This window comes from Artemia sp. Qi Xiang Cuo, chromosome 2, assembly GCF_049724085.1.
Source record: "Artemia sp. Qi Xiang Cuo chromosome 2, ASM4972408v1, whole genome shotgun sequence".
In the NCBI taxonomy this organism is placed as follows: Eukaryota; Metazoa; Arthropoda; class Branchiopoda; order Anostraca; family Artemiidae; genus Artemia; species Artemia sp. Qi Xiang Cuo.
Genome location: NC_142795.1, coordinates 79,170,398 through 79,196,654, shown reverse-complemented (window position 1 = coordinate 79,196,654; position 26,257 = coordinate 79,170,398). Strand labels below are relative to the sequence as shown.

At 37.8% G+C, this 26,257-nt stretch overlaps 1 protein-coding gene across 1 annotated transcript in view; it reads left to right on the top strand.

Annotated features, from left to right (window-relative positions):
* Positions 1 to 622: 622 nt before the first annotated feature.
* Cln7 (CLN7/MFS domain-containing 8) overlaps positions 623 to 26,257 on the top strand; it is a 108,116-nt gene continuing 82,481 nt past the window's right edge. Inside the window, exons 1-2 of the mRNA XM_089108294.1 lie at positions 623 to 736; positions 24,729 to 24,876. Coding sequence (XP_088964420.1) covers positions 636 to 736; positions 24,729 to 24,876 — 249 coding nt within the window. The 5' untranslated portion in view covers positions 623 to 635. The remainder of the gene's footprint in view (positions 737 to 24,728; positions 24,877 to 26,257) is intronic.

The following is a 26,257-nucleotide window of genomic DNA, read 5'->3' as shown; positions in this document are numbered from 1 at the left end:
CCCTTTTGTCTCTTTGTACGCCACCGTACTGTCCTCACTGTGCTGCACAGTTCATATAATTATCCAGTAAGCTTATCGCAGATCATTTCTGGTCTTCGTTCTCGGTGCGAACAAAAAGCTCCTCCCACTTCTTTCAGCATTAGCGGGTTAGTCTGTTTCCGATTGTTTCCAACAAAGTGCATTATTCGTAATAGCGGGTTTCCACTCGTTTCCGATTAGATCACAGTCTGACTTGTCTACCCGTGAAAAGATCTGATGCCGCCTATGTTTCTATCTGCAAAAACGTTTTCTGGAGCACTCGCACCTTGGTCCGGGTTTTTATAATGGGTGAGATAGGGAGAGATCATACTGGTTAATTATATAAACTGTGCTGTGCTGTCACCTTTTGATAAAAACCACCTACACGAAAGGGTAAAGACACTCACAAGAAGAATATTCATTACTTTTCTATTTAAAATATTAATAGTCGAATACATTAGGACGGGATTTTTTAAAGGAGATAAACATGATGTCTAGTTTTTGTCATAGTCCCATCATAAATCACTCGTCTTTGTTTATTCAGATCCGTCTTATCTTTACTTTTTGAGAATCTTTATCTAAACATCGAATCATCCTTGTCAGTCTTCATAGTTGTAATGGGCAAGTCTTACACCTTGGGGGAAACACCCCCTCATTTTGAAAACAAAGCCTATGATGGAGACAGTAGTGATGAAGAAAAATCCAGTACAAAACATGAGTGAGTTTAAAATTCTGATATATATATATATATATATATATATATATATATATATATATATATATATATATATATATATATATATATATATATATATCCTAATATTATATATATAATAAACTAATTTGAGAATAAAACTCAGTGGTTTTGCTGCAAAAGAAACAGGTCTCAAAAATATTCATCCCGAAATAAGGAAGCCTTTATATACGTACATACTAGTATCTAAATTAGTTATATATACCCATGGACTTTTCCATTTTTTAAGCGAAGTATTTGGGCTAAGGTGCATTAATGCAGAAAAAATATTTTAGGTTGGAGGTATGTCTCCCAAAAATGGGGAGAAATGGGTAAAAACTTTTTTTCTGCTCGGTCGATGTTTTTGAGGCCTTGTGCAAGGGTAACCATAATATACAGAAATAATTTGGTTTGGTGCACGTCCTCCCAGAAATTGGGACCCGAAGTGGGTATATTTTTTCATCAGCTTGCAATTTATTTACTCAATTTGTTGGGCCAAGGAGACCCTAATGCAAAAAAAAACAAAAAACAAACAAGAAACATGAATTTGCCCAAAAATAGGGTTTGAAAAAAGGCCCAAAAAAACTTTTTTCAGTCCAAGGGGCTTAAAACTATCAGGTATTTCTCCCTGCAGTAAAGGGAGTGTCAAATTTTTGTAGGGGAGGAAATGTTTTAAGGGGCCCAACAAGCAGGACAAAAATCTATTTGTCTCTGATGGATTTGAAACTTATGACCTTAAGTCCCTGGGTCAAGGAGACCTTGTTTCTAGAAAACAAATTTAGATTGGGGCCACAACCCCTAACCTGAAGATTAGGCCTGAAGATTGACTAAAAAATTGTCTTTCCCGATTTGTTTGTGTTCATATCCTGAGATATTTGAATGAGGGTAATCCCAGCACTTGAAACAAGAAAGAAGAAAAATATATGACTGAAAAATGGGGCCCAACACTTTTTTTCCGATCGTCTTCAAATTTTCAGAGAATATTCACTGGGTAATTGGAGTCATAAATTTTGTGAGGAAAATAAGGGCGTAGGGGGCCTGGAAATATGTCGACATTCTTTTTCGTCTCTGATTGGTTTGATAATTACATCATTAAGCCCCTGGGCCAAGTGATCAGTGATAGGGATTATGGGGAGAGGGTGGAAGCATTTGCTCCCCCAAGGTTTTTTCACCTCCCTAGATTTTGGAGAGTCCTGTTTTCGAATACTTTCATTGATAAAACGTTTTTTTTGGTAATTTCATTGAAAAAAATCCCTTTTAGATTTTGAAAGTACAGTCCCCCATACATCTCTATGAATTGGCACCATTGCAAGAGAACCCAATATAAAAAAATTTTTTGGGGACATGGGCCCCCTAAAATAGGACGAAACTTGTTATTCAATTGGAATTAAACTTATTATTTTATAATTTCTTGGATCAAAGTAACTCTAATGTAAAGTAACAAACTGAAAGGAAATACTGGCTGGCCTATATTAAGGAAATATTTTCAATCAGCCTACGCTGAAAGGATTTCAGTATGCTTAGAGTGTTTTTGATCCACTAATACCAATAGATCACCATATTTATGGCGCCCCCAAAAAGGCCTAAATATTATTTGCCTCCAATCGGTTTGGAAATTGCACTAACAAGTGCAATCCTTTGGCCAAGTGGACCCTAAGGCAGAAACAAATTATGTATCTATATTTGGCTAAGTTGCTCGAGATGTCGAAAATGGACGAAACATTTTTTTTGTCTCTGATTGACTCGAAACTTGATGCGTAGAATCGACAAAAAAATAATATCATTAATGACAAAGAATCAAAAAATTTGGCAGTATCAATCTGTGATGCTTAAGTCTGGGCGAAATATTCTCCTCCTCCAGTTGAAATAGCATTTTTTTCGATAGGCTGGTGTTAGTATAAAACTGTTTCGCCACCCTCACTAGTAAATGATGGACAAAGGGTATTTTTATAAGCACTAGGCTTTTTTTTTCAATCCTTAAAAGAAAAATAACTCAAAAGAAAAGAAAGAAAATTTGAATTGTGTCAATGAAAAATAAGTAAAAAAAAAATACGAATATTAAGTAGCCGTCAGGATATTTTGAATTTTCTGATAATAGGGAGAGGAGGGGTTGATTATTATGTCATAAGAATAATTTCATTGCGTGATATCAACCTGTGATGCCCTAAAATAGGAGATATTTTTTTTCCAGTTAGAATAGTTTTTTGTCTTCGATCGGTTTGTGTTAGGATAACGCTAAAACATGTTTCCACCGTGACCACTAAAAAATAATGAGAAAATGATGATTCATCCAACACTAATCTTAGTAGGGTTCTAAACCCTATGCTTTTTAAAAGCCAGAATATAATTTGTACTTCACTGATTTTTTTTTTTTTTTTAATGTTTTCACTTATAACTTCAAGAAAACAAAAATTAATTAAGATTTTAAGTAATAAATATCAGCATATGCATATCAAGCTGACAATGCCCATTTTTTCAGTAAATTCATTTGAATTCTTTTCAGTATTAAATAAAAAAAAACAAGTTTTTTTAACTGAAAGTAAGGAACGACGTTAAAACTTAAAACGAACAGAAATTATTCCGTATATGAAAGGGGCTGTCCCCCCCTCAACGCCTCACTCTTTACGTTAAAGTTTTTTCTTGTTTAAAAAAAATAGAGTTGTGAGAAAGTCAAACTTTAGCGTAAAGAGCGAGTCGTTGAGGAGGGGACAGCTCCTTTCATATAAGGAATAATTTCTGTTCGTTTTAAGTTTTAACATCGTTCCTTACTTTCAGTTAAAAAAACTTGTTTTTTTTATTTAATTTTTGAACGTATTTGAATTAATGCAGGTTTTGATTTTGGCTCACCGTACATGAATAATTAAAAAAAAAAATTGAATATTAATTTTACTTTTATTTGGTTAAATGGCTTTCTTGAAACCTGTTTAATTTTATTTACGAAAGTTTTTATTAGTAATAAGTATACGTAACTTACGAATTAACTTACGTAACGAACCTCTATATTCTTATATTTTTAATACGTATATTAGAGGGTTTGCCCCCTAGTCAATACCTTCCTCTTTAAGCTAAAGTTCAAATTTTGTTCAAATTCTTTAAAAATGACCCCTTAATCACAAATGCCGTTAATTAGAATAAATAGCTCTTATGAAAGTACTATATAATCTTTGGCTTAAAGAGTGAGGTATTGACTAGGGGATGAACCCAATCATATACGTAATGTTTTCTGTCGTTTTAAGTTTTGATGTTGCTCCCTACTTTCAGTTAAAAACTTATTTTTTTTTATATATAATTTCTGATCTTTATTTAAATAATGCTGGTAAATCCGGCGCCCCCTTCATAGCAATGTCCCTCCTCCCATGAAAACTTCCCTCATGGTAAGATCCTCCCACATAACCCCGACCCCCCCCCACTACCAGAAAAAATCCCCTCTGAAAACGTCTGTATACGTCCCAATAACAAATACGATATTTTAACATAGGGTAAAGTTGATAACTTTCAGCCCTCCCCCCGGGGACTTCGGGGGATTAAGTAATCCTAAAAGACATAGTTATCATATTTTCGACCATGCTGAACAAAATGGCTATCTCAAAATTTTGATCGGATGACTTTGGGAAAAAAATGAGCGTGGGAGGGGGCCTTTTTGCCCTCCATTTTTTTGGTCACTTAAAAAGGGCACTAGAACTTTGAATTTCCGTTCGAATGAGCCCTCCTACGATATTCTAGGACCACTGGGTCGATACGATCACCCCTGGGAAAAAAATAATAAACACGCATCCGTGATATTTCTTCTGGCAAAAAATGCAAAATTCCACATTTTTGTAGATAAGAGCTTGAAACCTCTGAAGTAAGGTTCTCTGATACGCTGAATATGATGGTGTGATTTTCATTCACGTTCTATAACTTTTAGGGGGTCTTTTCTCCTTTTTTCGAAAATCAGCCAAATATTCTCAGGCGCGTAACTTTTGGTAGGTAGGACTAAACTTGATGAAAATTATATATTTGAAATCAGCATTAAAATTTGATTCTTTTGATTTATATATTGGTATCAAAATTTTGTTTTCTACAGTTTCGGTTACCATTGATCCGGGTTGCTCCTTACTTACAGTTCGTTACCACGACCTGTTTGAAACTATAAATTATATTTTGGCTTTTAAAAAGCACAGGGCTTAGAACCCTACTCAGATTATTTTCTGCTCGTTTTGAGTTTGACTTATTTTGTTTTCTGTTTGTTATGGGTTTCATTTATTTATTGATATTGATTTGTGGTAGCTGTATGCTTGGTAGATTATTTGATTCTATTTCATTTTTGGCTTAATGGAGTTCTTTACTTTTCTTTGAAAAACTTATTTTGTGCAAAATCTTTCTTCGATTAATATAACATTAAAAATGAACACTAAATAAATATTAAAAAGAAGATTAAAAGAGAAAATAAATGGAAAATCATGATGAAAAAGTTGTTGAAAGTGAGAAGTGACGATAAACCTTGAAGCAAAAATTATCTGAAATATAGATGGGCTGTCGGTTCTATAAAATACACAACCTATATAAGTTTCGCTTATGACATATCGAGAATAGTTAGCATCTATAATATATTGACATTTTAGAGGAAACCCCTAAGCCCCCTTTTATGTAGGAGAAAGATCTACCCATTTCAATAGAGACCAAAGCTTTAAAAAAGGAAATTGTATTATTATATACAAGAAAAAATCTGATGCTTATTCCAAACATGTAAAATTCATTGATAATTTCACCTATAGAAGTAAGAAACTGAACAATTGTGAAAAATAATTTGACAAGTAATTTGAGTTAACAGTATAAAACAACCCTGAAGCTGCTTTTATTACCTCGTAGTTTTAGAGAACATACTGAAACAGTTGCAGTGCATTTGTCCCTAAAATGAAGGTTAATTTATCCCAATTTCGCCCATGTAAAATGTTTGCTCGTTTATTCATCGTTTAGATCGTTTATAGACCATAGACCGGTTATTGAGTAATATTAGGGGAAGTAAAGCTTTGAATACTTACCCCCCAACTCCAATTCGCTTCGCTAGAATAAACGAAGGTGATATTGGGTAAAGAGAAGACTGATCAAGTGGAGAGCTTCACTAACTTGGGCAGTATTGTTAGTAAAGATGGTAGATGCAGTGAAGATGTTGAAAGTAGAACAGCTAGGACCCAAGGTGTTTTTAACGGGTGAGACAGTTTGGAAGAATATGAAGATAACTCTGAGAACTAACGCTATAATGTTGGAAGCAATCGTATTGACAGTGGTCCAATATGACCTAGAAGTGTGGGTGCTCCCAAAGGCTGAGGAAGATTCGTTAAATGTTTCCTATGAGAATTGTCTGAGCATACTCTTAAGCAGTGGCGTCGTTTAGGGGGACAAGGGGGGATTTTTCTCCCCGATAATTTGGAGAAAAAATATTATATAAACCCTGCCCCTTGACTCTCTGGATGCGGACCCAGCTTCCCCCCCCAATAAAAATGCTGGAGCTACACCCTTGGTCTCAATTATTCGTTCGACTTTCGATATATCAGACAATAAGCTGTACACAAAATGTGGTTCGATCCCAGGGGTATAACTAAAGAAGGCTTGTCATGGCTAGGCCAGGGTTTACAGATGAAGGATGACAGATTTCCAAAGATGGTGCTTTTGGCTATAAATCTGGGCCCAAGCAAAAGCAGGTTGTCCCCCGATGAAATGGGAAGATGTCGTAAGGAAAGATTAAAAGAAATTGGAACAACATGAGAAGGTGTAAAGAATGAAGCTTTGAATAGAATAGGCTGAGGAAGAGCGTCTGCAGCTGTTTTGACCTTAGGTAGCTCAAAGCACTGCAGTGAGTTATTAGTGGTAAAATTTGTATTAGGGTGGGATATTTAATAGGGTTATTTATAATTTTTATGGGGTGGGATACATAAAACCTCAAAACTCAACAGTTTATTCGGACGAATAAATTTGGACTGAGCTTGTGATATGTGTGCTGGTGGTGTGAAAACTCCCGTTTGATTGCGGAGTCGGTGGTTTTAACGTGGAACAAAATTTTTAAAATTCACACATACTGCAAAAGAATTGTCGGTTTAAAATTTATTTTGTTATCAGTAAAGCACAAATAACGCCTTGACTTTTGAAGTATATAAGGGGGCTGTACCTTCACTCTTATTTATGATAATTTATGCGCGTTTTATGTTCTAGCATATTATTAATTTTGATTTCTGTTTGTTACAAGTTTCGTCTATTTACCCATGGTAGTGTCTGTAATCTTAAAAATTAAGGAAAATCGGACACCCAATTTTATACGAGAAGACCTCTAGTTTTTGGTAGTAATGGGTCCGAAATAAAAAAAAGCGGGTAAAAAATCAGGAAAAGGTTAAGCTACAATCATTTGGCATAAAATAGCTTAGGAAGGTGTAAATAGTTTTAGAAATTTAGCACATTTTTGTTTAAATTTTTAACTGTCATAAAGTGCTGTCAAATTGACCTAAATAGCTTTAATTTATTTATTATCGCAGTTCAACTTGATAACAATGACAAAAATATGATTCTGCCCTAAAAAGCATCATAATTTAAAGCAGCCAAAGAAACATTTTAGAGACAAAAGAAGAAGTTTTCAGCCATGAATAGACATAAGATGGGTCCAGGCGGAAAAAAAGTTTTTATTTCTATGTCCTTGTTACTTCAAGTTTTATTCTTTAACTTTTTTATTCGTTTTAAGTTTGACTTATTATATAAATTTATTTCTGCTCGTTTACGATTTTAATGTGATTCTTTACTTTTCTTTAAAAACTTTTTTACAACATTTTTTCCTATAAATGAGTGTAAAGAGAGATATTAGAACAAGCAGAAATCATTCTGAATAAGAGAGGGAATCTTGCACCCTCAATCCCTGCTTGAGAAGATGTTTTTGGAAATAACAACATAAATCATCCCATGGAAAAGGGAATTCATGCCTTCTCGATTCCTCACTCTTTAAAATAATGACTTTCTGTCTTTAGTATTTCAATAGCCAAAGCTTTTACAAAAGAATAATGGAACTAGAAGTTAAAAATAAAATAGAGAGTGAAATGGCTTATTTGTTCTAATTTTTTTTTGCTATAAATTTTTTATTCGAATGTTTTAAAAAGTAATCTGTAAATAGCGGAGTTGCAAGTGCCAAATGGCTTTATATATTCAACTCTTAAATTCTTCCACTAAGACACTGATCAAAGTTTCGCGTAGAGAGTGGGGCGTTGAAGGGGTAGTAGCAATTATCCTATACAAGATGACTTTTATTTGTTTTAAATTTTAATGTCTCTCTTTATTTTCATCTGAAAACAATGTTTTTTCTTCATATTAATCTTCTTAAAGAAAAGCATCTAAGTGATCAGGGTAATTATATTTACATTTTAATTGTATTTTTTATTTAATTATATATTTTCCCTCCTTTATTTCCAAACAGTGGTTTACAGGTGCATACGAATGGGGTTTTTAGAATTGTCCTAAAAATTGTCCTGATTTTTCGATTTGGCCATATTTTTCTTTCAAGTTACCTATTTTCTGTGATTTCAACAAGCTGATCTCCCTCCTTAAATAAATTCCTATTACCCTGCCTAATGCTATATACACGTTTTTCTGCATACATGAATTTTGGCATTTTAAAAGCAATAAAGAAAATGGATTTGTGTAGGCAAAGTTTAGTATTATGCTACTTGTGTAGAGTAAACACTTTGGTTTCTATTTACAATTAAATAAAAAAACAAGTTTTTTTTTAACTGAAAGTAAGGAACGACGTTAAAACTTAAAACGAACAGAAATTATTCCTTATATGAAAGGGGCTGTCCCCTCCTCAACGCCTCGCTCTTTACGCTAAAGTTTTTATTGTTTAAAAAAATAGAGATGTGAGAAAGCCAAACTTTAGCGCAAAGAGCGAGGCGTTGAGAAGGGGACAGCCCCTTTCATATAAGGAATAATTTCTGTTCGTTTTAAGTTTTAACGTCGTTCCTCACTTTCAGTTAAAAAAAAACTTGTTTTTTTATTTAATTTTTGAACGTTTTTGATAAATGCAGGTTTTGATCTTGGCTCACCTTATATGAATAATTAAAACAAAATTTGCATATTAATTTACTTTTATTTGGTTAAATGGCTTTCTCGAAACTTGTTTAATTTTATTTACGAACGTTTTTATTAGTAATAAATATACGTAAATTACGAATTAACTTACGTAACGAACTTCTATATTCATATATTTTTAATACGTATATTAGGGGTTTCGCCCCCTAGTCAATACCTTGCTTTTTAAGCTGAAGTTTGAATTTTGTTCCAATTCTTTCAAAATGACCTCTTAATCACAAAAGCCGTTAATTAGAATAATAGCTCTTATGAAAGTACTAAAAAATCTTTGGCTTAAAGAGCGAGGTATTGACTAGGGGGTGAACCCAACCATAAATGTAATATTTTCTGTTCGTTTAAAGTTTTGATGTTGCTGCTGTTGCAGTTGAAAAACTTGTTTGTTTATATTTAATTTCTGATCTTTTTTTAAATAATGCTGGGAAGTCCGGCGTCCCCTTCATAACAATGACCCTTCCCCCATGAAAACTTCCTTCATGGAAAGATCCTCCCTTATAACCCCCGCCCCCCCCCCCACTACCAGAAAAAATCTCCCCTCAAAACGGCTGTATACTTCCCAATAACCAATACTATATGTTAACACTGGGTAAAGTTCATAACTTTCAGCGCTTCCCCCGGGAACTTCGGGGGGTTAAGTCATCCTAAAAGACATGCTTATAATATTTTATAACATGCTGAACAAAATGGCTATCTCAAAATTTTGATCAGGTGACTTTGGAAAAAAATGAGCGTGGGAGGGGGCCTAGTTGCCCTCCATTTTTCTTGGTAACTTAAAAAGGGCACTAGAACTTTTAATTTCCATTTCAATGAGCCCTCCCACGATATTTTAGGACCATAGGGTCGATACGATCACCCCAGGGAAAAAAAAACAAAAAAAAAACAAATAAACACGCATCCGTGATCTTTCTTCTGGCAAAAAAAATGCAAAATTCAACATTTTTGTAGATAGGGGCCTGAAACTTCTACAGTAGGGTTCTCTGATGTTCTGAGTCTGATGATGGGGTCTTCACCAAAGTTATTTAACAAGTGAATGGTCTTTCCCCCTTTTTTCGTAAATCATCCGAATTTTCCCAGGTATGTAACTGTTGAAAGATAGAACTAAACTCGATGCCAATTATATATTTAAAATCAACATCAAAATCTGATTCTTTTGATTTATCTATTGGTATCAAAATAACGTTTCCTAGAGTTTCGGTTACCATTGAGCCGGGTCGCTCCTTACTTACAGTTCGTTACCACGAACTGTTTGATAATCGTTGTTCGTGTTTTTTAATATTAAATAATAAAAAAACAAGTTTTTTTTAACTGAAAGTAAGGAACATTAAAACTTAAAACGAACAAAAATTATTCTGTATATGAAAGGGGATGTCACCCCTCAACGCCTCGCTCCTTACGCTAAAGTTTTTAATTGTTTAAAAAAAATAGATTTGTGAGAAAGTCAAACTTCAGCGTAAAGAGCGTGGCGTTGAGGAGGGGACAGCCCTCCAATCGCCCTTTGTCCGGCCTTGAGTAAGAGAGGTAGTCGAACTAGGTTTACACCTTTTGGTTAGTCTTGGTAAGTAGATATTTACCAGATTGCTCACATCAACATGATTGAATTCGTGGATTGAGTTCGTGGATTGTATTTTCTGGTCAAGGAACAGTTGGAACAAAGAAGTAAGCTAAAGATGTAAAAAATATAAGTAGAGTAAGAGGTACCATTTTGCGTACGCCCCCGTACCAAACAAGTTTCTGGTAGGTATAATCTGGTTTGGTAGGTACAATCTGGTTAGGTGGGTATAATCTGGTTTGGTTCAAGTTTTTCTGACACAATTTACCGGATTTCTAATTCAGGGTATACATGTCTTTTTTAGGTTAAATCCGTGTCAGAACAACCGGCATGTCTTGTTTCGCTGCCGACTAATGTTTTTGAAAAGGGTAATTACTTCTAAGTTCAATAACAAAATTAAACTTCTGATGGTTAAGAAAGCGTAACGGGTAATTAAAGTATGAGGAATGGGATGCTATAATTAGAATGGTTTTAAGTTGAAAATTGTGACGTAAAAATAACTCTATTAGTGAATTTTTTGCGAAAAGGTATTTGCGTAAAGGTATTGCGTTGGTTAAGAAAGCGTAACGGGTAATTAAATTATGAGGAATGGGGTGCTATAATTAGAATGGTTTTAAGTTGAAAATTGTGGCGTAAAAATAACTCTATTTGCGAATTTTTTGCGAAAAGGTATTTGCATAAAGGTATTGCGTTGGTTAAGAATGCCTCACGGGTAATTAAAGAATGAGGAATTGTCTCTTTGGGCTGTGTGTGTGTCACTTTGGGCTTTGTGTGTCTCTTCGGACTGTGTGTATGTCTCTTTAGCCTGTGTGTGTCTCTTTGGGCTGTGTGTGTCTCTTTGTGATGTGTGTCTCTTTAGGCTGTGTGTGTCTCGTTGGACTGTGTGTCTTTTTTGGGGGTGTCTGAGTCTTTTTGGTCTGTAAATTTTTTGCGAAAAGGTATTTGCATAAAGGTATTGCGTTGGTTAAGAATGACTCACGGGTAATTAAAGAATGAGGAATTGTCTCTTTGGACGGTGTGTGTGTCTCGTCGGACTAGTTATAGGTTCCATGAGCCTGTGTGTGTCCCGGTAGCCTGTGTGTGTCCCTTTAGGCGGGGTGCCTCGGTGGGCAGTTTGAATCTTTATGGTCTGTGTGTGTCTCTTTTTGCTGGTTGTGTCGGGTCTTTCGGGGTGCCTATCTGTTGTATTTGTGAAGCTCTTTTTGCCAGGTAAGACTCTATGTTCGGTAGGTATACGTTTTGGCTGTGGGCGTCTCTTTGTGATGTGTGTATCTTTAGGCTGTGTGTGTCTCGTTGGACTGTATGTCTTTTTTGGGTTGTCTGAGTCTTTTTGGTCTGTATGTGTCTCTTTTGGCTGTTTGAGTCTTTTAGGTCGGTTTTTGTCTCTTTGTGTTTTGTTTCTCTGTGGGCTGTCTGTGTCTCTTTGTGGTGTTTGTGTCTCTTGAGGCTGTGTGTGTCTCTTTGGGATGTGTGTCTCTTTGTGCTGTTTGAGTCTGTTTGGTCTGTTTGTGTGTCTCTTTGAGCTGTTTGAGTCTGTTTGATCTGTTTGTTTGTCGCTTTAGGCTGTGCGTGTCTCTTTGGACTGTTTGAGTCTTTTTGGTCTGTTTTTGTCTCTTTGGGCTGTTTGAGTCTTTTTTGGGCTGTGTTTGTCTCTTTGGGCTGTTTGTGTCTCTTTGGGATGTTTGTGTTTCTTTTGGCTATTTGTGTCTCTTTGGGCGGTTTGAGTCATTTTTTTATGTTTGTCTTTATTTTGTCTGTTTGTGTCTATTATGGGCCGTGTGGGTCTCTTTTTGCTATGTGGTTCTCTTTGGTGTTTTTGTATCTTTTTGTCTGTATGTGTCTGTTTGGGCGTTTTTTTTCTAGTGTGGGGGTTTGTGTGTCTCATTTTGCGTTTGTTTTCTAATAGTGGTGGGTTTGTCTCTTTATCCAGTGTGTGTGTGTCTTTTGGCGGTGTGTGTATCTTTAGGCTGTGTTTATCTTTGTGCAGTTTGAATCTTTTTGGTCTGTGTTTGTCTCTTTTGGCTTTTTTTTTAGTTTTGTGCTTTGTGTTTATCTTTTGGATGTTTGCGTCTCTTTGGGCCGTGTGCATCTCTTTGAGCTGTATGTGTCTCTTGGGCTGTTTGAGTCATTTTGGTCTGTGTGTGTTTCTTTTGGCTATTTGTGTCTCTTAGAGGCCATGTGTGTCTCTTTGGGGAATGTGTGTCTCTTTAGGGTGTTTTTGAATCTTTTTGGTATGTATGTGTCTGTATGGGCGTTTTTTGTCTCTTTGTTGTGTGTGTGTGTCTTTTTGGCCTTGTTTTTCTATTCGGACTGTGTGTATGTATCTTTAGCCAGTGTGTGTTTCTTTGGGCTGTGTGTGTCTCTTTAGGCTGTGTGTCTCTTTTGGCATTTCGAATCTTTATGGTCTGTGTGTGTGCGTTATGAAGGACAAGTTGTTCTGACGCAATTTAACAGCTTTCTAATTCACGGTATACATGTCTTTTTAGGGTAAGCCCGTGTTAGAAAACCAGCGCGTCTTCTTTCGCTGTTAATAAAACGAATTCAAATATTTTGTCTATGAAATAGAAGCTAACTCAATTTGCGAAAAGGTATTCCATTTGCACAACTCTGATCTGATTGAATTGTCACCGACAATGAGATGTAATCACTGCTAAGCCTTTTGTTATTGCGAAAGGGGTCTCTTTAGGCTGTGTGTCTCTTTGGGCAGTTTGAATCTTTTTGGTCTGTGTGTGTCTCTTTTGGCTTTTTGTGTCGTTTTGGGCTTTGTGCGTCTCTGTTGGATGTGTGCGTCTCTTTGGGCCGTGTGCATCTCTTTGAGCTGTATGTGTCTCTTGGGCTGTTTGAGTCATTTTGGTCTGTGTGTGTTTCTTTTGGCTGTTTGTGTCTCTTAGAGGCCATGTGTGTCTCTTTGGGCAATGTGTGTCTCTTTGGGGTGTTTGAATCTTTTTGGTATGTATGTGTCTGTATGGGCGTGTTTTATATCTTTGGGGGGTTTGTGTGTGTCTTTGGGGGTTTTTTGTATAATCGGACTGTGTGTATTTCTATTTATACTGTGTGTGTGTATTTTGGCTGTGTGTGTATCTTTAAGCTGTGTGTCTCTTTGGGTAGTTTAAATCTTTATGGTCTGTGTGTGTCTCTTTTGACTGTTTGTGTCGTTTTGGGCTTTGTGTCTCTCTGTTGGATGTGTGCATCTCATTGGGTCGTGTACGTCTCTTTGAGCTGTATGTGTCTCTTTGGGCTGTGGGTGTCTCTTTGTAATGTGTATCTCTTTAGGCTGTGTGTGTGTCTCGTTGGACTGTGTGTCTTTTTTGGGGTGTCTGAGTCTTTTTGGTCTGTAAGTGACTCTTTGGGCTGTTTGAGTCTTTTAGGTCTGTGTTTTTCTCTTTGGGTTGTGTTTTTCTTTGGGCTGTCTGTGTCTCTGAGCTGTTTGTGTCTCTTGAGGCTGTGTGTGTCCCTTTGGGCTGTGTGTCTCTTTGGGCTGTTTGAGTCTTTTCGGTCTGTTTGAGTGTCTCTTTTGGCTGTTTGAGTCTTTTTGGTCTGTGTTTGCCTCTTTGGGCTGTTTGTGTCTCTTTGCGCTGTGTGTGTTTGTTTGGGCTTTGTGCGTCTCTTTGGGCTGTGTATTTAGTGTGACTGTTTGTGTCTTTTTGTTCTGTTTGTGTCTCTTTGGGCTGTTTGAGTCATTTTGGTCTGTGTTTGTCTCTTTTGGCTGTTTGTGTCTCTTTTGGATGTTTGTGTCTTTTTGGGCTGTGTTTGTCTCTTTGGGCTGTTTGAGTCATTTTGGTCTGTGTGTCTTTCTTTTGGCTATCTGTGTCTCTTAGGGGCCGTGTGTGTCTCTTTAGGCTGAGTGTCTCTTTGGGCAGTTTGAATCTTTTTGGTCTGTGTGCGTCTCTTTTGGCTTTTTGTGTCGTTTTGGTCTGTTTGTGTCTCTGTTTGTTGTTTGCGTCTAGTTTGGCCGTTTGAATCTCTTTGAGCTGTATTTGTCTCTTGGGCTGTTTGAGTAATTTTGGTCTGTGTGTGTTTCTTTTGGCTTGTTGTGTCTCTTAGAGGTCGTATCTGCCTGTATGGGCTATTTGTGTCTCTTTGGAGAGTTTGAATCCTTTTGGTATGTATGTGTCTGTATGGGCGTGTTTTTTTATCTGTTGGGGGTGGGTGGTTCTAGTTTTGGTTTTTTTTTATATTAGGACTGTGTGTATGTATATTTTGACTGTGTGTGTCTCTTTGGGCTGTGTGTGTCTCTTTAGTCTGTGTGTGTCTCGTTGGACTGTGTGTCTTTTTGGGGTGTCTGAGTCTTTTTGGTCTGTATGTGTGTCTCTTTGGGCTGTTTGCCTGTGTGTGTCTCTTTGGGCTGTGTGTGTCTCTTTAGGCTGTGTGTCTCTTTGGGCAGTTTGAATCTTTATGGTCTGTGTGTGTGTCTCTTTTGGCTGTTTGTGTCGTTTTGGGCTTTGTGTCTCTCTGTAGGATGTGTGAGTTTCTTTGGGCCGTGTGTATCTCTTTGGGGGGTGGGTGTCTCTTTGTGATGTGTGTCTCTTTAGGCTGTGCGTATCTCGTTGGACTGTGTCTCTGTTTGAGATGTCAGAGTCTGTGTAGTATGTATGTGTCTCTTGTGGCTGTGTGAGTCTTTTAGGTGTGTGTTTGTCTCTTTTGGCTGTTTGAGTCTCTTTGGTCTGTGTGTGTGTCTGGTGGCTTTGTGCGTCTCTTTGGGCTGTGTGTCTTGTTTGACTGTTTGAGTCTTTTTGATCTGTTTGTGTCTCTTTGGTCTATTTGAGTCTTTTTGGGCTGTGTTTGTCTCTTTGGGCTGTTTGTGTCTCTTTGGGCTGTTTGTGTTTCTTTGGGCTATGTGTGTATCTTAGGTCTGTTTTAGTCATTTTGGTCTGTGTTTGTTTCTTTTGACTGTTTGTGTATCTTAGGGGTCATGTGTGTCTCTTTGGGCTTTGTGTGTCTCTTTGGGGTGTTTGAATCTATATGGGCTGTATGTTTGTCTTTGGGATTTTCTGGTTACTTTGGGTTATTTGTGTCTCTTTATGGTTTGTGTATCTCTTTGGGCTTTTTTTGTGTTTTTAGGTTGTCTGTATCTTTCTGTAGTGTGAATAATTATTATCTGTGTTTGACTATGTGTAAATGTTTTATGTTCAGGGATATGTTAGTCTATAGGTACTATTTGTTTCATTTTTCTCTTTTTCTGTTTCTTTAGGCTGTGTGTGTCTCTTTGGGCTATATGTGTCTCTTTGGGGTGTTTGATTCTTTTTGGCGTCTATGTCTCTGTATGGGCGTTTTTTGTGTCTCTTTTGGTCTGTGTGTGTGTCTATTTGGGCTTTGCGTGTATATTCGGGATGTGTGTGTCTATTTAGCCTGTGTGTGTGTCTACTTAGTATCTGTGTCTCTTGTGTCAGTTTGAATATTTTTGGTCTGTGTGTGTCTCTTTTGACTGTTTTTGTGTCGTTTTGGGCTTTGTGTGTCTTTGTTGGATGTTTGCGTCTCTTTGGGCCATGTGCATCTCTTTGAGCTGTATGTGTCTCTTTGGCCTGTGGATGTCTCTTTGTGATGTGTGTCTCTTTAGGCAGTGTGTGTCTCGTTGGACTGTGTGTCTTTTTGGGGTGTTTGAGTCTTTTTGGTCTGTAGGTGTCTCTTTGGGATATGTGTGTCTCTTTGGGCTGTTTTGAGTCTTTTTGGACTGTGTACGTCTCTTTCGGCTGTTTGTGTTTCTTTGGACTGTGGGTGTCTCTTTGGGCTGCGGGTTGATTGGTAGAATTATGTATTAGCGAAATTAAAGTGAAGGGCGAGTTGCTAGAGGAAAATCTAAGTTAATAAGGGTTTTTGACCGTAAACTTTTGTAAGAAAATTATGGAAAATACAATTCGTCGGTTCATAGGTGAAACTTAAGTCCAGGTATGGATCGAAAAATAAACTGTTTCTGTAAAATCTGAGCTAACAAGGGTTTTTGATCATAAACTCTAGTTTCCTATAAGAAAATTATGGAAAATACAATTCTATCGTTCAAATGTGAAACTTAGTTCCATTCTCTGGTTCAAATGTAGAAAAACCCGTGTGGGTGAGTTGAAATAAAATTTTTTTAACAAGAAATGACTGAAAAGTGTTTTGGAGTAAATGGCTTAATTCGTAGAAGTATTTATTTGTGAATTTAGAGTGGAGGGCGACAAAGTCTTCAAAGTCAAGTCTATAAGAAAAAAAAATTGCAAGTTATTCTTTTAAGGTTGTAGTTTACTGACTAATATCAAATAAGTAACGATTCTATTTTAACTTTCTCCGAGTTGATCAATAAAATGTGAAACTTAGGTCTATTCTCTATGATTCTATTTGAACTTTCTCCAAGTTGATCAAATTGGTCTCTAAACGGTTCATGATAAAAAAATAGTTTGGGACAAGAAAAAAAAAAACTAAAATAATGTCGTGAAATCATTTTCAACACTCAGAGAATATCTTTTTTTGTGTGTGTGTAAGTTGTTGTGTGTGTATGGTTAATTTTTTTGTGTGTGTGTGTAAGTTTTTTTTGTGTGTTGGATTTTTTTTTTTTTGTGTAAATTTTTTTTTTGTGTGTGTAATTTTTTTATGTGTGTGTTAGTTTTTTTTGTGTGTGTGTGTAAGTTTTTTTTTGTGTGTTTAAGTTTTGTGTGTGTGTGTGTGCGTAAGTTTTTGTGTGTGTGTAATTTTTTTTGTGTGTGTAAGTTTTTGTGTTTGTTTGTCATTTTTTGTGTTTGTGTAATTTTTTGTGTGTTTTTAATTTTCTGTGTGTGTGTGTGTAAGTTTTTGTGTGGAGGGCGAGTTGCTAGAGAAAAATCTAAGTTAATAAGGGTTTTTGACCGTAAACTTGTTTTTTTTGAGTGCGTGTAAGTTTTTGTGTGTGTGTAAGTTTTTGTGTGTGTGTGTAAGTTTTTGTGGATGTGTAAGTTTTTGTGTTTGTGTAGGTTTTTGTTTGCTCTGAAATGTCTTTCGAAAAGTATTTCATCCAAAAAGTTGGGTTGATCTAGGTTCACTTGGAGTGGCGCGCCACTCTAAAGAGACAAAAAAACGCTCATACAGACACATACAGGCCAAAAAGATTCAAACACCCCAAAGAGACACACATAGCCCAAAGAGACACAAACAACCGAAAGAAACACACAAAGAGCAAAATGACTCAAACAGTCCAAAGAGACACACATAGCCCAAAGAAACCCACCCAGCCCAAAGAGACACAAACAGATAAAACATATTCAAACTGACCAAAGAGACACACAGCCTAAAGACACACAAACAGCCCAAAGAGACACACAAAGGCTAAAGAGACACACACAGCCTGAAGAGACACACAAAGCCCAAAGAGACACATACAGACCAAAAAGATTCAAACACCCCAATGAGACACACATAGCCCAAAGAGATACACATGACTCCTAAGAGACACAAACAGTCAAAAGAAACAAACAAATAACAAATTGACTAAAACATAACATATAGAAACACATAGACAAAAGATACACAAACAGCCCAAATATACACAAACATCCCAAAGAGACAAACACAGCCCAAAAAAGACTCAAACAGCCCAAAGAGACACAAACAGATCAAAAAGACTCAAACTGTCCATCGAGACACACAGCCCAAAGAGACTCACAAAGCCCAAAGAAACACACACAGACCAAAGATACACACACAGCCCAAAGAGACACACACAGACCTAAAAGACAAAAACAGTCACAATAGACACATACAGCCTCCACAGACACAGACACCCCAAAAAGAGACACAGACAAACCAGAAAAGAATAGTCTACAGTGACACACATCACAAAGAGACACCCAAATCTCAAAAGAGACAAGAACACCTATCTCAGACTTACGTGAATCAAGGAAACAAACACACAGCCTACAGAGACACACACAGCCCAAAGAGACCAACAGAGTCAAACCGCCCACAGAGACACACCTACAGACCCAAAAGACTCAGACACCCCAAAAAGACACACAGACCAACGAGACACACACAGCCCAAAGAGACACACAGCTCAAAATGACGCACATGGCCCAAAGAGACGCAAACATCCAACAAAGACACACAAAGCCCAAAACGACACAAAAACAGTCAAAAGGGACACACACAGACCAAATATATTCAAATTGCCTCAAGAGACACACAGCCTAAGGAGACACACACAGGCTAAAGAGAAACACACAGCCCGAAGAGACGCTAAGACCCCAAAGAGACACACACAGCTAGATGAGAAAAAAAAACACTCATACAGACACATACAGGCCAAAAAGATTCAAACACCCCAAAGAGACACACATAGCTCAAAGAGACACAAACAACCGAAAGAAACACACAAAGAGCAAAATGCCTCAAACAGTCCAAATAGACACACATAGCCCAAAGAAACACAAACAGCCCAAAGAGACACAAACAGATAAAAAAGATTCAAACTGCCCAAAGAGACACACAGCCTAAAGAGACACACACAGCCCACAGAGACAAACACGGGCTAAAGAGACAAACACAGCCCGAAGAGACACACAGAGCCCAAAGAGACACAGACAGACCAAACAGAATCAAACACCCCAAAGAGACACACATAGCCCAAAGAGACACACATGACCCCTAAGAGACACAAACAGTCAAAAGAAACAAACACAGACCAAAATGACTAAAACAGACCAAAGAGACACACATAGGCCAAAGAAACACAAACAGTCCAATGAGACACACACATCTCAAAGAGACAAACACAGCCCAAAAAGGCTCAAACAGTCCAAAGAGACACAAAACAGATCAAAAAGAATCAAACAGCACAACGAGACACACAGCCCAAAGAGAAACACATAGCCCAAAGAAACACAAACAGCACAAAGAGACACACACAGTCCAAATATACAAACACAGACCATAAAGACCCAAAAGGCTCCAAGAGACACACATACATATCTAAAAGACTCAGACACCTCAAAAAGACACACAGTCTAACGAGACACACACACAGCCTAAAGAAACACATAACACAAAGAGACACCAACAGCTCAAAGAGACACATACAGCTCAAAGAGACGTACACGGCCCAAGGAGACGCACACATAGCTTAAAGAGACACACATAGCCCAAAGAAACACACACAGGCAAACCGCCCACAGAGACACACATACATACCCAAAAGACTCAGACATCCCAAAAAGACACACAGTCTAAAGAGACACACACAGCATAAAAAGACACACATCACAAAGATACACCCACAGCTCAAAGAGACACATACAGGTCAAAGAAACGTACACGGCCCAAAGAGACGCATACATCCTCCAGAGAGACACAAAGCCCAAAACGATACAAACAGCCAAAAGAGACATACACACAGACCATAAAGATTCACACTGCCAAAATATACACACAGCATAAAGAGACACACACACCCAAAAGAGAAACAAAAAGGATAATTAGAAAAACACAAATTTCTAATATAAAAAAAAAGCCAAACGACACAACCATAACCAGCCCAAAGAGACAAAAAAAACGCACATACAGAAACATACATACCAAAAATATTCAAACCCCCCAAAGAGACACACATTGCCCAAATAGACACACAAGACCTATAAGAGACACAAACATCCAAAATAACAACACACAGACAAAAATGACTCAAACAGCCCAATAGACACATACAGCTCAAAAAGATGCACACGGCCCAAAGAGACGCACACATCCAACAGAGACACAAAAAGCCCAAAACGACACAAAAAGCCAAAACAGACGCACACAGACCAAAAAGATTCAAACTGCCCAAAGAGACACTCATCCTAAAGAGACACACAAGTCCAATAAGAGACACAGACAGCCAACAGAAAGACAAACAAACAAAAATGACACAAACTGCCCAAAGAGACAAATATAGCCCAAAGAAACACAAACATCCCAAAGAGACACACACAACCCAAAGAGACACACAACGAGCACAAAGACACAAACAGCCCAAAGAGACACACACAGATCAAAAAGACTCAAGCAGCCCAAAGAGACACACAACCCAAAGAGACACACACAGCCCAAAGAAACACAAACATCCCAAAGAGACACAAACAGCCCAAAGAGACAAACACAGACCAAAAAGACTCAAACAGCCCAAAGAGACACACAAACAGACCAAACAGACTCAAACAGCCCAAAGAGACACACACCCTAAATGGACACACACATCCACAAGAGACACAAACATCTCAAAGAGACACACACAGCCCATAGAAAAAAACACCCCAAAGGCACAAACACCGACCTAAAAGACTCAAACAGCCCAAAGAGACACTTACAGACCAAAAAGACTCAGACACCCCAAAAAAGACACACAGTCCAACGAGACACACACACAGCCTAAAGAGACACACATCACAAAGAGACCCCCTCAACCCAAAGAGACACATACAGCTCAAAAAGACGTACAGGGCCCAAGGAGACGCGCAAATTCAACAGAGAGGAACAAAGTCCAAAATGACATAAATAGTCAAAAGAGACACACACAGACCATAAAGATTCAAACTACCCAAAGAAACACACAACATCCAGAGACACACACAGCCAAAAGAGACACACACAGGCTAAAGAGACATACACACAGTCTGAAGAGACACATAAAGCCCAAAGAGACTCACACACAGCCCAAAGAGACAAAAAACGCCCATACAGACACATACATACCAAAAAGATTCAAACATCCCCAAAGAGACACACATTGCCCAAAGAGACACACATGGCCTCTAAGAGACACAAGCAGCCAAAAAAAACACACTCAGACCAAAATGACTCAAACAGTCCCAAGAGACACATACATCTCAAAGAGATGCACACGACCCAAAGAGACGCACAAAGCCAACAGAGACACAAAAAGCCCAACACGGCACAAAAAACCAAAGGAGACACACACAGACCAAAAAGATTCAAACTGCCCAAAGAGACACACAGCCTAAAGAGACCCCTTTCGCAATAAAAAAAGGCTTAGCAGTGATTACATCTCATTGTCGGCGACAATTCAATCAGATCAGAGTTGTGCAAAGGGAATAACTTTTCGCAAATTGAGTTAGCTTCTATTTCATAGACAAAATATTTGAATTCGTTTTATTAACAGGGAAAGAAGACGCGCTGGTTTTCTAACACGGGCTTACCCTAAAAAGACATGTATACCGTGAATTAGAAATCTGGTAAATTGCGTCAGAACAACTTGTCCTTCATAACGCACACACACAGACCATAAAGATTCAAAATGCCCAAAGAGACACACAGCATAAAGAGACACACACCGCCAAATGAGACACACAAAGTCTAAACTGAAATACACACTTCCCGATTATAAAAAAACCCTCCAAATTGACACACACACAGCACAACTAGACAAAAAACGCCCATACAGACACATACATACCAAAAAGATTCAAAGACACTCCAAAGAGACACAAATTGACCAAAGACACACACCATGTCTCTAAGAGACAAAAACATCAAACGGAAACCTCTTCAGACCAAACTTCTACAAACAGCACAAGAGACACATACAGCTCAAAAATATACACACTGCCCAAAGAAAAGAACACAGCCCGCAGAGAGACACAAAGCCCAAAGCGACACACAAATCCAAAAGAGACACACACAGACCAAAAAGATTCAACCTGCCCAAAGAGACACTCAGCCCAAAGAGAGATACACAGCCCAAAGAGACACCCACACCGGATAAAGAGACAAACATAGCCCTAATAGACACAAAACTCCCAAAGACACCCACAAACAGCCCAAAGAGACAAAAACGCCCAAACAGACACAGAGAGACCAAAAGATGCAAACACCCCAAAGAGACACACATAGCCCAAAGAGACATACACGGCCCCTAAGAGACAACAACAGCCAAAAGAAAGACAAACAGAGCAAAATGAATCAAACCGCCCAAAGAGACACACATAGCCCAAAGAAACACAAACAGCCCAAAGAGACACAAACAGCCCAAAGAGACAAACACAGCCCAAAAAGACACAAAAAGATAATAAAGACTCTAAAAGTCCTACGAGCAAAACACCCCAAAGAGTCGCACAAAGCAAGAGGAAACACACACAGAACAAAGGTAAAAACATCCACAAAATAGGCCCAAACAGACCAAAAGGAAATAAAAAGCCCAAAGGGACACACAAACAGACCACAAAGGCTCATGAAACCCAATGAGACACGCCGCCCAAAAAGGCAGTCACAAGCTAAAGAGACAAACACACCTCAAAGAGACACACACAGGCAATAGAGACACCCAACCCAAAGAGACAAACCCCGACCACACAGACTCACACAGCCCAAAGAGACACTTACCGACCAAAAAGACTCAGACCCCCCAAAAAAGACACACAGTCCAACGAGACACACACAGCCTAAAGAGACGCACAACACAAAGAGACACCCACACCCAAAAGACACACAAACACCAAAAAGAGACGAACAAACCCCAAACAGAAGCACACAACCAACAGAGAGACACAAAGCCCAAAACGACACAAACTGCAAAATTACGCATACACAGAAAAAAAGGATTCAAACTGCCCAAAGTGACCTTTAGTATAAAGAGTCACACCCATCAATAAGAGATACACACAGACTAACTAGTCAAACACATTGTCTGAAGGGAAACCAGAATCTCACCGAGACACACACACAGCTTACTGAGTAAGATCCTCATTCTTTAATTACCCGTGAGTCATTCTTAACCAACGCAATACCTTTATGCAAATACCTTTTCGCAAAAAATTTACAGACCAAAAAGACTCAGACACCCCCAAAAAACACACACAGTCCAACGAGACACACACAGCCTAAAGAGACACACATCACACAGAGACACCCACAGCCCAAAGAGACACACACAGCTCAAAGAGACGTACACGGCCCAAATAGATTCACACATCCAACATATATACACAAATACCAAAAAGACACAAACAGTCAAAAGAGTCACATACAGACCATAAAGATTCAAACTGCCCAAAGAAACAAACAGCCTAAAGAGACACACACAGCCCAAAGAGACACACACAGGCAAAAGAGACATACACATAGTCCGAAGAGACACACAAAGTCCAAAGAGACACACACACAGCCCAAAGAGACAATTCCTCATTCTTTAATTACCCGTGAGGCATTCTTAACCAACGCAATACCTTTATGCAAATACCTTTTCGCAAAAAATTCGAAAATAGAGTTATTTTTACGTCACAATTTTCAACTTAAAACCATTCTAATTATAGCACCCCATTCCTCATACTTTTATTACCCGTTACGCATTCTTAACCAACGCAATACCTTTACGCAAATACCTTTTCGCAAAAAATTCGCAAATAGAGTTATTTTTACGTCATAATTTTCAACTTAAAACCATTCTAATTATAGCATCCCATTCCTCTTACTTTAATTACCCGTTACGCTTTCTTAACCATCAGAAGTTTAATTTTGTTATTGAACTTAGAAGTAATTACCCTTTTCAAAAACATTAGTCGGCAGCGAAACAAGACATGCCGGTTGTCCTGACACGGATTTAGCCTAAAAAAGACATGTATACCATGAATTAGAAATCCGGTAAATTGTGTCAGAAAAACTTGAACCAAACCAGATTATACCCACCTAAACAGATTGTACCTACCAATCCAGATTATACCTACCAGAAACCTGTTTGGTACGGGGGCGTACGCAAAATTGTACCTCTTACTCTACTTATTTACCCTTCAGAATGTAGCTTTCTAGGTATTACAGCTCATTAGATAATAAAAAGTACTGGCAGGAAGCTCTCTTTGGTGCACATAATCCTTGACTTTAGCATCCTTGACTAAAAGTTGCTCACACTAACACCATCATTCTTCGTCAATCCGCAGTAGTCTCCAGAAGATCAGAATTATATGGAACGTCTACTTTTAAGCACTTGATTCAGAAGCTAATCCAGTAAAGGCTCTTGGGGATGGCGACATTATGCGAGGCTCATGCTTTGCGCTAAACCTGCATATGGGGTGACTAATACCCTTAAGCTGGGGTAAGGCAGAAACCAGGCAGACTTAGTGAGTGCTCCCCATTTAACTGATTTGGGTCCAGTTCAGAATCTGATGATAAATTAGATGCTGCTGAACAAGATGACCCTCCCAACCTGATTTTAGGAGATAAACAATATTGAAGACACGGGATATACGGCATACCTATTGCAGTAATGATGATGACAGTAGCGCAGAACCCCCTAGTTTGAGTAAAAAGAAAATTATGAATATACAATTCCTTTAATTAAGCACACTATAAACGTTTTTTTATGGAATTACGAGCATATTATTTTTATTCTAGGGAAACCGACGAGCCTCAATATGTCTTAGAGACACCAGAAGATAAAAGAAAAAGAAGAATATCCCTACTGGTCGTGTACATAACAGCTTTCAGCTTCAGTCTTGGTTTCTCTATTGTACTAACTGGCGTCTTTCCATACCTCCTTCAAGTAAGTCTGTTTATTTTATGGCCTTTATTCCCTGGGAGAAGAGGGGAGGGTAAAAGACTAATATTAAAATAAAACTATGTAACAAGCTTGACTTAAAACTTTAGCAAAAATATGAATTATCAATTTGAGCATCACTAGGTTAGGGAACTTCCAATAAAAGAAAATATTTCTTTTAAAGTGTTGATGGTAATCCTTGGAATTACTGTTGTTTTTTAAAGGTCATTATTATTAACATTGATAAATATAATAAAAAAGATCGAAATCAAGGTAACAATTAATTTTTTTTAATTTAATTTCTGATCACTTTTCAAGGAATAACGGTAAATCTGGCTCGCCTCCATGAAGAATCCCTCTCCTCACGGGGAACTCCTCCGTGCAAGTTTCCTCCCATGTAAAATATACTCCCCCAGTAAAATTCCATCCAGACAGTTCTATCCATGCTGAAAATTCTCCCCCCTAAAATTTCTTGCGGACGATTCAGCCTGAAAATGCTCCTTAGCATACTTTCATTTGAAAAAGACTAATTTCTAATCGTTTCCTACCATTGAATCACTCCTACCATTGAAATTTTTCCCCCGAATTTGATTCTCCCGAAACATCTCAACTTACAAAATTGACTTGGTAGAGAGGAAGTAAGACAAATAAAAAGAATTTCGTATAAGAATTTTGTCAAATCCCTCAAGTGTAAAATTCACAAAATCCTCTCCCCTTATAAATATCTGTATATTATTCAATAACAAATAGCACGCGTAAAACAATAGGCAAATTTCATAACTTACAGCCTCTCCTCACGGACTCTGCGGGGTCATGTTACCCCTAAGGAGATAGCCATTGAATCTTCCAACTATGCCAAACAAAATGGCTATTTCAAAATATTGATCGGATAATTTTGGGGAAAAAAGGGGCATAGGAGGGGGGCTCGTTGCCTTCCAATCTTTTTGGTCTTTAATTTCTGTTCAAATGCACCCTCTTCCAATTTTCTAAGACTATTATTTCGATACAATCACCCATTGCAAAAAAAAAAAAATAATAATAATAAAATAGACACGCATCCGTGATCTTTCTTCTGGCAAAAAATTCAAAATCCCCTTTTTTATATATAGGAGCGGGAAACTTATACAGTAGGGTTCTCTGATATGCTAAATTTAAGGGTGGGATTTTCTTTAGGATTCCTTAACTTTTAGGGGGTTTTGTCCCTCGAAAATCAATCAAATTTTCTCAGGCCTTCTAACTTTTGATAGGTAACACTGAGCTCGATGGATCTTATATATTTGGAATCAGAATTATAAGCTGATTCTTTTGATGTACATATTGATATGAAAATTACGTTTTTTAGAGTATCGGTTACTATTGAGCCGAGTTTGTTACCTCGGCTCTTACT